The sequence below is a fragment of the Sturnus vulgaris genome, chromosome 25 (assembly GCF_052056855.1).
Source record: "Sturnus vulgaris isolate bStuVul1 chromosome 25, bStuVul1.hap1, whole genome shotgun sequence".
In the NCBI taxonomy this organism is placed as follows: Eukaryota; Metazoa; Chordata; class Aves; order Passeriformes; family Sturnidae; genus Sturnus; species Sturnus vulgaris.
Window position 1 is genome coordinate 4,286,786 of NC_142267.1, and position 17,364 is coordinate 4,304,149.

General features: G+C 52.5%; 1 protein-coding gene and 1 long non-coding RNA gene across 2 annotated transcripts; both read right to left on the bottom strand.

The window, feature by feature from the left end:
- Positions 1-2,436: 2,436 nt before the first annotated feature.
- On the bottom strand, positions 2,437-3,957 carry LOC148221249 (uncharacterized). The gene is made up of 2 exons (XR_015808371.1): positions 3,118-3,957; positions 2,437-2,848 (listed from the first exon to the last, which is right to left on the bottom strand). It is a non-coding gene; the product is annotated as an uncharacterized LOC148221249 (long non-coding RNA).
- Positions 3,958-5,877: 1,920 nt separating this feature from the next.
- TMEM51 (transmembrane protein 51) lies at positions 5,878-16,761 on the bottom strand. The gene is made up of 3 exons (XM_014881696.2): positions 16,690-16,761; positions 8,553-9,008; positions 5,878-7,039 (listed from the first exon to the last, which is right to left on the bottom strand). Exons 2-3 carry the CDS (start codon positions 8,909-8,911, stop codon positions 6,628-6,630), a joined length of 771 nt encoding a protein of 256 aa, XP_014737182.2. The 5' UTR covers positions 8,912-9,008; positions 16,690-16,761; the 3' UTR covers positions 5,878-6,627.
- Between the last annotated feature and the right edge of the window lie 603 nt (positions 16,762-17,364).

Here is a 17,364-nt window from a genome sequence, read left to right on the forward strand (position 1 = left end):
TTACAGCCCCAAAGTGCCTGAAAATTCATAGGGAGGGTGTGCGCAAAATACTGAAACGGCAAAGTTTGTCATTTTTATATCTATTGACAAGTAATGTTGCTTTATATAAAAATCGATTTAAAAATAACCCCCCCGTATCTGCTATATCAAATACGGCATTTTAGAATATAAGAAATGTAGAATGATAGGGCTTTCAAATGCAAATATAACTTGAGATGTGGCTTGAAGATGCCAGAAGAGGTGACCTACACGAGGAAACACAAATCTCCCGGTGTTCGGTGTTTCTGCCACTGGAACGACCCCAACACCGAGAGTTGGGGATTTTGAGTCGCTGCCGCCGCCTGGTGACCAATGCCGGTATTGCAGCCACCCGCCCGAGGAAGGCGCGCATGCGCAGTGGCTCCGGCTACTCGCTGGTGTCACCTGGCGGTTAAAGGCGGTACTGCAGGCAGGAACAAGAACGGGGGCGCCTCGGGGTTTGGGGTCGGCTCTGGGGTCAGCGTTTGGGTCAGGGAGGAAGGGAGGGCTCTCCTTTGGGGCTCTGGTTAGGATTAGGGCTTAGGGTTAAGGGTTAGTTTAAGGTTAGGGTTTGGGGATTTTATTTAGGGATTAGGGTTTGGGGTTAGTGTTAGGATTTTGGATTTGGGTTATGATTGTGCTTATGTTGTGTTCTGTAGTTTTGTATGACCCCGTGTTGGTCAGGAATTGCACAACTTTGTGTATTCGTTTGTTTTGTTTTTTTTTATTCTGTAGTTTTATTGCATTTGAATGCCCTGTACTTGTATAGACACCGTGGTTTTGCCTTATATACTTGTTTTGTATTGTATTGTATTTATTTGTTTGTATTTGTATCGTATTTATGTGTATTTAAAGTAATTGGGATTTTGAGAGATTGAAATTGTATAGGGTCATGTTGTTTGTTCTGTCATCTATATTGCATTCTAAAGCCCTGTACTTGCACAGACTTTTGTCCAAGGATGTTTTGTAGAGTGGTCCTTGGTTTTGCATCAGTCTGCATTGAAATGGATGTAATATTGTATTCTCTTGGCTAAGCTGTACAGAAATATATTTGAGGAAGTGTAACTGAAAAGAAAATTATTCACTAAAGTTGTAATAAAGATTTTTTTGTTCCTTCTTTGGCTCCTGTCTTTCTTTGGTGTTGTGTTATTTTTTTGTTTTGTTTTGTGTTGTCTTTGTGAGGGTCTCTCCCTGTTCCTCTGCCTCTCACCCCCTTTTCCCCCTCTTTGTGCCTCTCTCTCCTTCTCTCTTGCCCATCCTTGTCCCCTTCTTTCTCCTCTTCACTTCTCTCCCCTCTTTTCCTTTATTTCCTCTTTGCTTTGCCTCTTTTAGTCTCTCTTGTCTTTTGTTTCTTCTTGTCTCACTTTCTTTTCTCTCTTCATCTCATCCATTCCATCCTGCACCTCTTTCAGGTGACAAGCACACACAAAAAAGCAGAGTTTCCCCCCAGCTGCAGTTGCTGGGTGCCCCTGGGCAGTGTCTGACCCTCCCAGCAGTTTGAGCTTCAGAGAATTCCTGAGTCCCTCGAGGACCTTCCACTGCCAGCCCCTCCCTCCCTGCCATGGCAGGGACACTCTCCCTGTCCCAGCTGGTTCCAAGCCCCTCCAACCTGACCTTGGATACTTCCAGGGGTTTATTTTGGTTTTTTGTTTTGTTTTGTTTTGTTTTTTTCTTTCCACAGCTTCCCTGGGCAGCTGGTGCCAGGTTGCCCCGCTTGCTGTCAATTCCTGTTCAGTGGATTTTCCACAGTCCTTTCCTTCCCCTCATGTTGTTCTCTCTGTGACAAGAGCAGCCAGGTAGCTGTTCTAAATTCTGATCATTTTTGATGTCTCTTGGCATTAAATTATGAACGTAACATTTAAAATGCAATCTATTTCTAGAAGTCCAGAAAGGCTTCTGACTTCAGAGAAGTAACAGTGACATTCCTAAAAATTATATTAAGGCAAACAAGAAGAGTTGCTAATTAGAAGGTAGGATAAGTAGGGGCAAGCTTTAAATTGACAGTAAATGAATTGTTACGACTAAATTAGAGATTACCTGCATCTTTAAAGCCTTTGAATTTGCTTTCCTGTTGTTAATTAAAATAATTATTGTATTCTGGAAATCTTTCTCCCAAGCATGTGATGCATGGCAGAAAGAGGCACAAGAAGCAAAAGAACGTTCTAACATCCCAGATGTGGACAAACTTGCTGCTCAGAAGAAAGAGGAAGTAGAAAATAAATTTTAAAAGCTGAAGGTGCAATTGGCAGCTTGTCTATGTATACATTACCTTATATGAAAAACTGTGGAGATATGGAAAAGATATCCTTGCCAAAGCTCTGTTCCTTACCAAATTGGCTGCACTGAGATTTAGAATAAGTAGCTAAGGTGAGTTTCTGCTACATAACAATTTTTGATTAATTGAAACTGGCAGTTCAGTAGCTTTTAATGACGTATTTATACCAACTTTTATTTCAAAAAGCAACAAGTTTTATTTTCTGAAATAGGGAATGGTATCAGAACAAATTACAAGTGCTTCACAAGAAATCTTGGGGAGATTAAAAAAAAAAAAAAAAAAGATTTAAAGGTGGCTTCTACCCCAGGATTTTGGGCACTACCTAAATAAATACAAATATTTCCCCTAAATAAATGAAAACAGTTCCATGCTTTGTACTTGATTTGAAGGTGGATGGTGAGGTTCCCTGCCAGGATTTGATGTCAGAGAGGCCAATACAGACCTGCCCGAGTCTCTTCAGCAGAGGGAGCTCCAGCTTTTCCTTTGCCTCCACTTCGCCATTCCCGAGGATTGCCCAGAGGAGTTGGGAGCGAGCTCCTGCTTCTGGAGCCTTCCCTGGGCAGCAACATCCACCAACCTCTCATGGGTACCATTCCCTGGACATCCTCAGCTACCCTTCCCTGGGCAGCAGAACCCACCCACCTTCCCCTGAGCATCCCCATCCTTACCTGAGCATCCACACCTTCCCCTGAGCATCCCCATCCTTACCTGAGCATCCACACCTTTCCCTGAGCACCCCCATCCTTACCTGAGCATCCCCACCCACCTTTCCCTGGGCATCCCCACCCCTACCTGGGCATCCCCAGCACATCCCCCGGCCTCACCCTGACGGCCGCGTTTTGCACCTGGCAGTTCCTGACAAAGGTGCCCTGGGGGGAGTTGAAATCCTGAAGGATGAAGCTCCGGTCTGAGGCGGAGAATTCCAGGGCTGTGCTGTGGGAAACGGAAAGGTAGAAACTTCCACAGACACTGAAGGCTTTGCAAGGTTTGCAGCCTTGGAAAGAGCTTGGATTGATGTAAAAATAGAAGTACACAGACATTAAGCAGAAAAATTATAGGCTTATGTTTCTATAGTTGTAAGTAAGAATATGCCTTAAGGAAGTAAGAAACTGTATTAGATAAAATGGTAAAGAATTTTCTAATGTAGTAATGGAATTGTATAGGGTAGGCTAGGAGTTTGAGTGTTATAAGAGAAGCATAATAGATGCATACACGTGTGTGTGTGGCAATAGCTTATTGGATGAAAGTACATGTAGTGAGGCAAAAGTTAAGGTGATAGGTCAGGAAAAGAAAACAAACTTCGTAGCAACTCTCAATTGGATTAGAATGTTATATATGGCCTTGTAATGAAGAAACCCATGACCACTTTGGCTGTGGCTGATTTCTTGCATCTCTAAATCTCACTACCTCGAGTCTGATGCATTTTGAAACAATAAATCAACCTTAGAACCATCGTAGTCCCATCCCTTCATTTCAAGCAACGACAATACTGCATGATAAGCTGCTACCCCTGCGGACTGGGAGCAGGCAAGGGACAGGCAGGGACAGGCAGGGAAGGCTGCTGGAGGCAGCTCCAGGTTCGTCCCTGCTTTGCCAAGCCCCTTTTCTGGTGGTCAATCCCAGCATTAACTGGGATTAAACTCCACATTTTGCACAGAGGACTCCAGCACCTTCCCTTCCCTTCCCTTCCCTTCCCTTCCCTTCCCTTCCCTTCCCTTCCCTTCCCTTCCCTTCCCTTCCCTTCCCTTCCCTTCCCTTCCCTTCCCTTCCCTTCCCTTCCCCTCCATCCTCCCCCCATTTTGGGATGCTCAGCTGCCTCAGCCTCACCTGCAGGGCGATGTCAGCCCCTCCCGGTGCTCCTGGTGTGGAATTCAGCTGGAAACACTCTGAGCTTTGGAAAAGCTCTCCTTGCCCAGCCCCCTCACTGCGAGGCTTTCAAGAAACCAACTTCTCATTCAGCAACACAACCTGAGCCATGAGAGGCTCAACCAACATTAGAATTGTACAAAATGACCCCAAAAGCAGCTCTGTCCCAGCTGGCAGGGTGGCTGCAGTAGCCTTGGAAACCTTGGCCATGTTGCAACCCTCTGCTGCCTGCCTGGGTGAGATTTTCCTGTTCGTTTTATTCAGTTTAGGGCTTTTCCCCCCTCCTTTTTCCAAGCAACTGTTCTGGCAGCACAACACAGATCCACACCAGGGCCACAGAGATCCCATCAGCTGGGGACACGTGGGAATGTGCATCCCAAACCCCACAGGGGCTCTGCCACCTGCCAGGGCTGCCAAGGAACCTTTTTGCCCTCATTTTACTTATTTTTTATTTAATATCATACACACACACACACACACAGGTCTTGCATCCTCAGGCAAGGGGATAAACGTTGCTGTCTGGTGGATGCTGTCACCCATCAGTGCTTCTCCATCAATATTCTTGGTCCTAGGCTGCCACACACCCTTTTACAGCAGAAAAAAAAAAGGGAAAAGGCCACACTTGCCACCATCAAGCCCCAGTTTAGCCTCACAAGTACTTCAAGATTTCATCAGGCTTCATTTTGAGGTAGAAGCAGCAGATTTGGCAAAGTAGAGCTTCTCTTCAAATCTCTGCCAGTTTGAAGCCATTCACTTTAGACCTGTCACTCCCTGCCCTTGTCCAAAACAACAGAAATTAAGAGATGCAATAGGAAATAATAATTAACAAGAGAAACTGTCAGGTGGTTTTGGGCCAGCATCTCTTCTCTGCCTTTGTTTTGTTCACTTGGACTCCTCTCATATCTTTTATCAACCACAGCACCAAGCCAACCTCTGCTGAGCCATAACAGGGACATGTCAGTGCTGGGTCAGTGGCTGGACTTGACCTTGGAGATCTGTTCCACCCTACACAATTCCAGGATTACACCGATATCAGCATCACACTGGCAAAGCCAGCTCCACATCCCACCTCAGGCTGCCCAGGGAGCCCACGGCTGGATGTGCTGATTGATTTGTGGTCAATGGATTTGCTGGAAGCCCGCAGAGGGCTGGGATTCCCACGGAGCAGCATCTGCTGATGGATCACAAACCTGGGGGAGGGCCAACCATGCACGAGTACACAACACACAAACACACAGAATGTACACAAACACACAGAATGTACACAAACACACACACATTGTACAAAACACACACACACACAATGTACACAACACACTCACACACACGTTTACAACACACACACAACACTTTTATAACATATATTCTCAATGTACACAATACACTCATACACAATGTACAAAATACACACACAATGTAAAAATGCACACAGAGTGTAAAAAGCACACAGAGGGTACACAGCACACACACAGTGTTTGCAACACACACATGATGTACCCAACACACTCACACAATGTGCATAACACACACACACTGCACAAAAACCACAATGTACAAAACTCACACACATACAGAGCAGACACAACACATACACACATTTACAACACACACAATGTACACAAAATACACACAATATACACAACACACTCACATAATGTACAAAACACACACAATGTACACAACACACTCACACACAATGTACAAAACACACAGGCAAACACAATGTACAAAACATTTATTCAGACCAGTCTGCCTGCACAGGATGCTCAGCAGTGGTTTCACCCCTGGCACTGGTACTCGCAGCTCCCAACCCCCCCAGAGTCACCCACTCGTCTCAAATGGAGCACAAAACACAACAGGGAAAGCAACAGAGGCAAGAAATCCATCCTCTCCCTGAGGAGCAGCCCCTTTCAGCTGCTTCCCACCAGCCAGCAGAGACCTTGGCAGGAGTCAGGGCTGGCTCTGGGCCACCAGCCCAGCCCAGTTGGGAGCCAGGGAAAGCCGTGGTGCTGCTCTGGCAACGCTCTTCCCCTTCCTCAGAAATAAAAGACACCCAAAAAAAGAAACATTTCACTTTTCCACTTGGAAAATCCTTCTGCAATATCAGTTTGGTGGCTTGTAAAAGTCTTGCTGGAAGTGAGGGGGAGAGGAGGTGAGAGGATGCACTGGATGGTCTCATAACAAACACCACAAGTGACATTTTTGGCATGCCCAGCCTTCATTTACTTCACAGCAGCAGAACTTGTAGTGTTCAGGTTTCTTTCCCCACAGTCTTTTGTAAAACCCAGTCCCAGGGAAAACGAGTCCCATCCTTGTGCCACAGCACATCCTCCACGTGGCAGCTTCCAGGGAGCCCTGGCTGCTTCTGCACCCACACACCAAACCCCTCTTGGCACGGTGGGTTTTAGAAAACCCTCAACCAAGCAGCATCACAGATTCCTTTTGTTTTTTGTTGTTTTTTTTTTTTTTTAAGGCATTTGCTGGCTCACTGGCATTTTCTCCTGGATCTCCTCGTACTTGGGCGGGGGGGTGAGGGGCTCTATCGTGATAGGGACGCTGCTGTTGCCCTGTGCCAGGTTTAACCTGATGTCCTTCAGGTGCAGCTTCTCTGACTTGATCCTGCGGACCTTGAGGGGTTTGAGGCGCTTGCTGAGGCGGGAGCTGTGCCTGCTGGGCGGCCTCTCCGGGCCAGGCTCCGTGCCTGCTGCTCCTGGAGCTTGGTTGCCCTCCTCCAGCCCTGCCAGGGACTCGTAGGAGGGCAGGGAGACGCTGAGCCTGTTGCTCCTGTCCGAGTCTCTGGGCTCGGAGTAGCCCGTGTTCATCACCTCCTCGTAGCTGGGCACGTAGTACTGGGAGGAGACGTCTTCATCCTCTTCTTGACTGGAGGGGAAAGAGTTAATCTGGGTTAATCGTTTCAAGCTTCGTTGTGGGAAGGGGATGGAGAGGAAAGAATAAAACCACCCCACCCCACCAGAAATAGTTCTTGCCCTTCTACATTATATGCCAGTTTCCTTTTGCTTGACAGAATAAATCATGACCCCACCTAAGTTCACATACATTTTATTTTCTTGTGACTTATGGCCATATTTGATGATCACTTTCTCTGCCCACAGACCCTCTTCTACCGTCCAGCAGTGATTTATTCCCTCAAGAGAACATCAGTTTCTCTCCTCCACTCTCAAAAATCAGTCAAAATACATTAGAAGAGAACATTACCCCTCTGTCATTCTGATGTTTTTTGGGTTGGGTACCTGGCACTTTTCTGCAAAGAGATTCAACTCTACTCAGTGCCACCATCTATGCACAGGTACCTGCAGACAATACTTGCCATTTCTTTGGCATTCTGAAGTTACCCTTCCAAACAAAAATGGAACATCAGTTTTCTCCGAGGATCTGCAGACTCTGACAAGAACCAGCAGAGCCATCGTCCCCTCCTGTCCCCTTGCCCCTCACGTTGTCCCATTGCTCCCCTGCCACCCTCAGCACAGGGAGCCGTGCTGATGGACAGGGACTGCCCCTGTGCCTGTGTTTGTCCAGACCGTGCCTGCAGCAGCCTTTGCTCTGCTCCACGAAGTTCCCTGAGCAAACAGCGGAGCCCTGCAGACTTTCACCGGGTCTAAACTCCACGGCCAGTCTCCAAGGCAGTTTGGCACCTGGGCTGCACCCAGCGAGGCAGAGCCAGCCCCTCTCCTGCCCCTCTGGCTGCTCCCTGTGTCACCCACCACCCTGCCCAGTGCTCCCCCAGCTCACTCCCGTGTGCCAACCGAGCCAGGAGTGGCAACCTCTGCCAACGCTGCCTTGGCCACAGCTCTGCCTAGACCCCACCTCACACACCAAAGTGGGGTCTAGGAAGGGAAGGGCTCCCTTCTGTTTACAGCTGCATAAATGGAGTCATTCCTTGCTGTAACTCACTGGATGTATTGGGAATGGTAGGTTCCCTGACCCCTGCAATGTCCTGTGGCCTGGTCCCTCTCCCTGCTGGCCATGATCCAATTTCTTCTCGCCCCCTTACAGACCCTGTGTCCCCTGACCTCGCTCTCTTTTCGCTCCTGGAGGACCACAAGAAATAAACCTCAGATTCTCCCCAGCGGGGGAAGAGACTCATTTGTTATTTTTTATTCACGTCCATGTAGCAGATCCCAGAGGCTTCATCCTAACATCTGAGCTAGTCGGGAACAAGGCTGAAGTCTCAGCGAGACAAGCCACAATTCCTTTCCCATCTCCAGGACAAAAACCCTAAACCTACCAAAACCCTAAACCGCGTGTGTTTCCTATTTCAGCACACGCTGCCTTCCTCCCCTTGCTCCTTCCTGAGCAACACCACCACCACCACCCCTCGCCTTCACTCCCACACCCAGCCCCTCTCCCTTTGTCCCCACAACCCCCTCCTCACCTGTCCTCCTGCTGCGAGGGCTCCGCAGACACCTGGCGCTGCACGTGGGCGATGGCGAGCTCCTGGCTCTGCCTCTTCTTGTCGCGGACGTTGAGGCAGAGGGAGAGCAGGAGCAGCAGCAGCCCTGCCCCGACCAGCACGTAGGCCACCGAGAAGGTTTTGCTCTTGAGGATGCCCCCGGAGCCGCGGTCGGGTTTGCTGCCGCCGCCGCCGCTGCTGCTGCTGTTGCCGCCGGGTTTGTCGGGGGGCCCGAAGCCGGGCACGAGGTTCCACACGGCCATGATGATGCCCAGGACCAGCATGCCCAGCCCGATGGCCGTCAGGGCGTAGTGGGACCCGTTGGCCCGGGACTGGGCCATGGCTGCTGGCTGTGCCCAGGTCACCGCATGGCTCGGGGCGGGGGGGCTGCAGCCCTGCTCTCATGCGTGCGGCCCCTCCCCGGGCAGGCAGCGAGCTCTGGGGATACAGGGGGAGCTGCGGTGAGTGCAAGGCAAACGGCAAAGGCTCTGCAGCCAGCGCAGCAGCGATTCATCCAGCTGCACCTGAATCTCACATGCACCTGCAGGGTGCACGTCAGGATAGAGCAGGGCAGGTGGATCCTTCTTGGCTGTTCTCATCCCCACTCTTTGCTACTTTCTCGGCTGCAATATCCATCAACCTTTGAAAACAATCAAATCACTGATGTTTGCTAAGGCCTCAGATTGCGTGTCCTTTGGAGTGTGATAACTGACAGCTTCACAGCACCAAAAGAAGGCCGTCAAAGTCTGTTTCAATGCAAACCAACCTGGAAATGTTCAGGAGCACATCTCTAGCTGAACAGCATCTCCTCTGCCCCTGTCTGGGAGGGAGCAGGGCTCCCCACGGCGCTGGCTGCCTGCCCTGGAACGCCTTCCTGCCCAGAAAACAGAAACCAAAACTGCCTCTCTCCCAACCAGCTCGCCCCTATGGCTTCCCCTGGCTGCTGCTGGCAAGGGCTGCCGAGATGCTGAACCCTTGGGAGGGCCCCTGGCTCGTTTTAGGCTGGCTCCTGCCCTCCCTGGAGCAACACACACTGGTGCTGAGTGCCCCAGCTGCATCCCTCAGGGATGTCTGAGCATTAACATTCCCAACCAGCCAGGCCACGGGTGGGAACTCCTCCTCTGAACGTTTCCCGAGTCGCCAGGACCAACTGGGCTCAATTTCCAAAAAAAAACCACACGGAGCCACATCTCCTGCCCACTCCCCTCCCTAGCCTTGGGTCCCGTGCCCCACGGGTGGGCAACTTGCATCCCCACAGCAGAACTGCCCCATCTCCACCCCAGTGAGCCCTGCAGATTTATGGATGTGCCATGGCAGGGATCCAATTTATAGATTATTTAGGTCAGGGATCTCTCCTTCCCTCCCTGGCTTCTTTATGCTGGGTTGGGCTCGAGGAGGCTCTGGTCTGTGCTTTCAGTGGTGCTATATCCACACCCCCCCACAGCCTTCAGCTCAACCCTCCTGAGCTCAAAAGCTTCATGTTTGCTTGTTCAGCTTGAGTGCACGCCCAGTTTGCAGGGTCAAGGGGCAGAATAAAACAGCATTTCCAGAAAATAGAGCGGCTGAGCAGGAAAAGGCATGCAAGCCTGGAGAGAAGGAATCTGCAGAGGAACTTCCCTGCTCACTGCCTGTGCTCCAGCGTGGCTGTGGAGAATCCCAGAGGGGTGTCCCAGCCCCTCTCGACACATCCCTGGCCCCACATGAGCCTGGGCAGGGTAAAGTCTTGTCTTCCATGGTTTTCTGGGGTTCTGGGACATGCAGGAGCTGCTGATCCCAGCCCAATGGGAGCTGCCAGAGGCAGGCAGAGGCAAGCCCAGCATTTTCTGCCATGCCCAGCTCCAGCATGGGGCTGCTGCTCTGTGTGCTCCTGGGGGAAGGTACCCTCTGAGCCCAGCTTTAATTCCATCCTAGTGAGCAGCTGTTGAGGATGTGGAAAACACTGCACCCAAAACGTCCTCACCTGCATTCCAGGAGCCATCCTCCCACCCAAGCACTTCCAAGCCTGCTGGTGGTACCAGCACTGCCCTCTGTCCTCCCACAAAAAAAGGTTTTACTCTCTGCCTGTGCCCTGTGGGGTCTTTCCTCACCTGATGATCCAGCTGAGCTCCCATCCTTGCCACAAACCCATCAGCCAGCCAAGACTTGACTTGAGCACAGCTGTGATGGCCTTGGGGCAGGAAAATTGCACTGCACCCACAGTAGGCACAGAACATACACAGGGCTGGTCACATCTACCCGTGGTGTCTAAATCTCTGTGCCTGCTCACGGCCTCTGTGGCTCCCCTCAGGCACCTCAGTCCTGGAAATGGGCAGGATTTCAGCTCCTACGTCACCCCTGTGCCTGGAAGTTTATCACAGATCCATTGCAGTGCTACCCATCAGCCCAGCAATCAGATTAAAGCAGGAGACTTGCTATTCCAGTCTATCTCTCCATTCAATTAGCTGCTCTCCTGGCTTTCCAGAGTTGTTCCTATTGCTGCTCCAATAGTGCCTTGACGTCAGTATCCCGGGAAAGGAGCTGCTGCTGTCTCTGCCTCAGGTCCAGCACTGTCTGGGTGCTCATCCCAGCATCACAGAATGGTTTGGGTGGAAAGGGACCTTAAAGCCCATCTCATCCCACCCCCTGCCACGGGCAGGGACAGCTTCCACTAACCCAGGTTGCTCTAAGCTCCATCCAACCTGGCCTTGGACACTTCCAGGGATGGGGCAACCACAGCTTCTCTGGGCAACCTGAGCCAGGGCCTCATCACTTTCACAGGGAAGAATTTCTTCCTAAATATCCAGTCCAAATCATCCCTCTTTTACTTTAAAACCATTTCGCCTCATCCTTTCACAACAAGCCCTGTAAGAAGTTTGTCCCCATATCACAATCAGTGATGCCTGAGTGCTCCATCCCCCTACAGCCCCCTTCCCCTTTCCTCTGCCTGCAAACCAGACCTCTCTCCATCCTGTTCCCTGCTCGCCCATGCCCTGCCCTGGCAATGATTTACACCAGGATCTCTGAACCATTAAACTCCCCTGGCACGGCTGCACAGCCCGGGGCACACCTACACATCCTCCGGGCATCCTGCACCTCTCCCCTACCCCTGCCGCAGCCCTTCGGGATGCTGTGGCGACATTTCCAAGTGTTAATGGGGCACGGGGAGGTTCGGGATAAGCCCTTTCTCAGCACCACATGCCCCGGAGGCTTTGGCAGGGGCGGCCAGGTGAGCAGCAGCAGGAACAGCAGCAAGAGCAGCAGCAGGAACAGAAGCAGGAACAGAAGCAGGAACAGCAGCAAGAGCAGCAGCAGGAACAGCAGTAAGAGCAGCAGCTGGAGCAACAGCTGGAACAGCAGCTGGAACAGCAGCAGGAGCAGCAGCTGCAGGAGCAGCAGCTGGAACAGCAGCTGGAACAGCAGCTGGAACAGGTTCCCCTCCATGGGACAGACCGGCCCCCCCGGCAGGGTCAGCCTGGATCGTGCTCCGTGTTCCACATCCCGCAGGTGCTCCCGCAGGAATTGCAGCCCCGCTGACTCAAGAGGAAGCCCGGCAGCCCCTGCTGCCCTCAGCAGCACCCACGCTCCTCTGCCCTCCACAACCTTTGGATTTTTCCCTGCCATGACATCACCTTCCCACTCACGCTCCAGCAGCAGCACCTTTGTCACAGATCACGAGAGATGAGGCTGCAGTCCAGGGAACAGGTCAGACCCCGATGCAGTCACCAGACACGGGGTGAGCTCCAGGGCTCCCCAGGACAATGCCACAAAGCAGCACAGCCCCTCCGAGCTGCCTCCAAAAACCAGGCTGTGACTCCATCACCAGTCATACAATTAATTCTCTGGAAAATTCTGGGGGGGAAATAAACCCGTTCTCCAACCACCCGAAGATTCCAGATTAGTGTTAGATTACAAGGCTCTCCCTTCATGCTTCCACCCAAACAACCTGCTCATTAACCCCTTCCCTGCTAATTGCTGGCCCAGCACATCCTCAGGAGCTCATTTCTGCAATAGCCACAACCTCGTGCTGAGCACCAGGAACACAAAACTCCATGTGAGAGTCTAAAAAGCAACAGGTCAGGACTTGTGAGGTATTTTCATGGAGTCCCAGAATGTTTGGGTTTGGAAGGAATCTTAAAGACCATCTACTTCCAACTCCCTGCCATGGTTTCTCTCTTTTTAGCCCTTCTTGCATTCGTGGAACAGGAATGTTTCTGGCCAGATGAGCCCAGGGGATGCAGGGAATAGCCAGAGAAATCCAGCTGAGTCACAAAAAGAAGCACGGCTGCTGGTTTAGCCAATTTCTGATCTCTTGGACACACCCCAGCCCATTTTAGAGCATCTCACCAGGGAATAGGAATCTGGAGGGACAGTCCCACACAGACTATCAGGGATTTTCCATATTTTGCTTACACTTCCTGCCTAGACCACAAAAGAACACATCCACATCTCCACTGACCCCAGCATTCCCTACAGACATTTAAGAGGTATTTCACCCTCTTTTTTCCCTACATTTAATTTTTAACAACCCCTCCTCAGTTGTACCTCGCAGACAGCGCTGGGGGAACAGTGACATTTTCCTCAAACCCTGCCCAAGGCTCTTCCCCCTCTCCCACTCCAGAGGGAGCCCAGGGCCCCCAGCTCTGCCACTTCCTGCAAAACAAGGGTGTCACAGGAAAGCCATTCCCCATTCCCAGGCTCAGATTGCTGCAATCCACCCGGCACAGCAACAGTGACAGGGCTCACTAAACACCCCATTTCCACAAAGCAGTGCCTGACCATTCCCAAGCCACGTGTAGCTGCCTCTGCTGTGTCCCTGGGAATTCTGGAGAAAGTTGCCAAGGGTTTCTGAAGTGGCAAAGATCACGCAGGCCACGGTAGCCAAACTCCAGGGCTGTAATCCTGACGGCAGCAGCCGCCACCTCGGCCTTTGCCACTGAGATACAAGAAACCTTCCAGCCTCCTTCTCCCCATAACTCCATTCTACCCATCCAAGCGGCGCCTGCTGCAAGGTGGGAATGCACAGGGACAGAGAGTCCTTTTAGGTTTGTGTTTCAGGACATTTGTGTTTGTTCCTGGGGACAATGCTGCCGTGGCCACCGAGCCACGCTGGCACCGGCTCCCGGCAGGTCGGCGAGCCCTGAGCCCTGGCTGTGTCCTGGTTGCTGTGTAAACACTCCCGGGGCTTTTCCTCATCCAGGCTCCGGGACTGCCACTGCCACATTAATGCTTTCAGGCCCAGCTCTGCAAAACCACAGAGAGGGGCTTGGAGTAATGCCTAAGATTTTTAGCTTTTTATATTTTTCATATAGCTGTGGCTTCGTAGATTGTTAATGCATGGCTGTAACTTCTAGTACTTTTCCTATCTTTCTTCTCTACGTTTAGGAACAAAAAGCTAACCTTAGAAACACTTTCCCAAAATACTGTTTAGTCTTATTCCAAGAAGAGAACCGACTACAAGGCTGTCCTGTTTTCCAAACAGAATCTGGACCAGACAAAACAAAAGCGGGGCAAAAAAAAAGCCACTGCTTCCAGTGTGGCAGGATCCAAAAATTATTACCTAATCATCTCACCTTTTTATTGGAGAGTATATGGTATGTATACTAATTGACTAACCTTGCAAAAATTGTAGAATTACTATACCATGTGTGATTTTCGCCATACTGTGTACCTGAAAGCTTTCAAGTAAAGGTTTGCCTTTATATCCACTGTAACATTGTTGGGAAGATCGATTCTATTTTCCAGGCAACAGGGGTGCTCACCTCTCTCCAGGGAGCTGAATTCCCTGTGCACCTAGGCCTGGGAAAGCTTGCCAGCCTGGGAAAATCCCAGTATTCTGACTCCTTCTCCTTCCTGCTTTCCTTTGGACACCACCTTGCACCTCTGAGTTTGGAATTATTATTATTTTTTTAATTCTAATCTGCTGTTTCCGCTGAGATAAAGCCATTCCTCTGCAGCCTCCCCCTGGTTTTTGTTCTGGGACCTCTCCCCATCTCGGTGCCAGATAACACCCAGATAACACAGCCTCCTCCAGAGCCTCCCAGCACGGGGAGACATTATCCATCTGCCCTTTTGATGTCCTCTGAAGTGGGACCTGGCATTCTCAGCCCCTCTGGAGTGCCTTAAGCACGTCCTGTCTCACCACTGGAGCCCCTGGATGATTATCTCCCCTTCCTGCAAGCCCCTAACCTGGCACCTCACGCTGCCATTGGCCTCGCCAGCACCACCTTCCTCATCCTCTGCCTGCATTTCCAGCAACATCTTTTTCCCCAACACAGCATCACCTCTCCCCATGCTTTTCCAACAGCTTCTCACGAGTATGACCACAAAGAAAACCCACTGTGGATGGCTCAGGATGCCCCAGGGCAGGAAGGGAGTGAGGGGTGATGCTGGAGGAGCCAGCCTGGGGACACGGAGCAGCTGGGCAGCCAAGCGACACGGAGCAGCCAGGCACAGAGCAGCCGTGTTCCGCAAGGTGGGCACAGGTATTCTGAGGTGAATGGAGGTTTGCTGGGGATTATGTTACTCCAAGCCACCTGCAGTGCTCACACAGGATATTCAGCTGCTTCCACAGAGCCCTGACATCAGTTCCTGCCTGTGAAACACACTGGGAATGAAAAAAGCATGGAGCTGCATGGGGAGGCAGACACATACCCGGGCTGCTGGAGGGATCCCTCCTCCCAGGCTCCAGGTAGGAGAGCAGGCAGACAGCCCTGCCCAGCCCTCTGGCATCTCCTACAGCACCACCGCGGCGCCAGGCACCGACACTCAGCTCTCTCCAGGGCACCGATGGCCAAACATTCCTCCTTCCCCAGGCACTGCCCTTCCCAAGGGTTTTCCAACCCGTGTAATTACACAGCTAAAATCAAAGGTGTTTCACATACTTCCGAGTCACCTGAGTCCAGGGCTGGGTTCGCCAGCCCCACACCCACATGTTCTTTGCTGACACCGGGGAGGTTTCCCTTTCTGGCTCTCATGCCAGGACATCCAGGGCTGTGGACAGCTGCAGGATGCTTGAATTTCTCGTAGAAGGATGTGCTCTGGCAGCATCCATCTGGCAGTGGCCTAGGTCTGTTCCAGAAAGGCTTTAAGGAGCTGGAAAGCCAGGACCACACCTCCTAGAGCAGCTTCACTTCACCAGGCTCCACACAGAGCCAAGGGCAGCCCATCTCACACGGGACACACTCATGGAACCGCAGGTTTCTGCTCACACATCCACACTTCCCAACAAACCCAGCCGTGCTGTGCTCAGTGATGCCTGTCCCCATCACGTCACCTCCAAAAATCAGACACCAACACCAGCAGACAACCACTCTGGGACACGCCTGGGAGACACCCGCGGGTTTGCTGAGCCCCTCAAAGCTACAGGCCACTCATTCTTTGGAGAAAAAGTCACGACAGGAGGGGCTGAACCCCCGGTGACCGGCGCTGAGCTCATGGACCGCCCGGCCCCGGCACCTGGCGTGCACAGGTGTCCTTCTCCTTGGCTTTGTTTGCTTTCCTTGTGTGTGTGCCTGGCTCACACACCGCTCCTGCACCTTCCGGGGGACCTGCGACACTCCTGCGGGGCTGCCACCCGTGGGAAGCGGCAGAGGGGTGGGTTTGGATGTCCTGGCCTCTCCCGGTGTCACCTCCCCCAAAATGCCAGCTGATGTTTCCCGAAACCACAGCCGCTCTTCCCCCGGCTCTCAGCACGGCCACCCCGGTGCCAGCCAGGGCTGACGAGGTGCGCCAAGCCCGTGACCCCAAGAGGTGACCCTCAGGGGTGACCTCAAAGGCTGTCCCCACGGAGTAACCCCAAAGGGTGACCCCAAGGGGTGTCCCCATGGAGTGACCACAAGGGGTGTCCCCAAGGCACCGGCGCTCCCCGAACGCCGCCGCTCCAACTCTCGAATGCTCGTTCCTGCTTTGGGGGTGTTCGCTCCTGCTTTGAGGGGTGTTTCACCCCGCTCTGCAGCTGTTTCCTCGAGCTTTGGAAGTAATTCCAGCTCAGCCCCAGCCGGACCCGGCTCCGACTCCCCTCCGGTCCCGTTCCGTTCCCGGTGGGACTGAGCCCAGCCCGCCCCGCTCCCGGTTCACAGAGCACCGAAGGGTCCCAGAACGGGGGATCCCGTCCCCTCCCGGCTCCCCTGACCCCTCGTACCTCCGGCAGCGGCTGCGGTGGCTCCGGCGGGGCTGCCCCGCCCTCCCCAGCCCTCCCGGGGCGGCGCTTCCCGGACCGGACCGGCCCCGCCTCTCCTCGGACCGGCCCCGCCGCTCTCCGGTCCGGCCTCTCCGCTCTCCGGACCGGCTGTTCCCCGGTCCGGCCCCGCCTCTCCCCGGTCCGACCCCGCCGCTCTCCGGACCGGCCCCGCTGTTCCCCGGTCCGGCCCCGCCGTTCCCGGCCCCGCGATCGGCTCCCGGGAACCTGCACAGTGCCGGGGGCGGAAGCGAGACTTCCAAAAGCATTAGGGAGACTCCCCACAAACCACCAGGGACACCCCCAAAACCAGGGCTGGGTGACACCGGGGGTGCCGATGGGGTCACCCCGTCCGAGCAGCTGCGGCCCCGGCTTGATGCATCACAGCCCCCATCTCTGCTTTCATGGAATCCCGGAGTGGTTTGGCTTGGAAAGGACCTTAAAGCCCATCCCGTTCCACCCTGCCATGGCAGGGACCCCTTCCACTATCCCAGGCTCCATCAAACCTGGCCTTGGACACTTTTGGGGATGGGGCAGCCACAGTTTCTCTGGGCACCCTGTGCCAGGGCCTCACCACTCTCCCATGGAAAAATCTACTCCCAACACGCAATGAAAGTTTTATTTTACAGTTTTTATTCT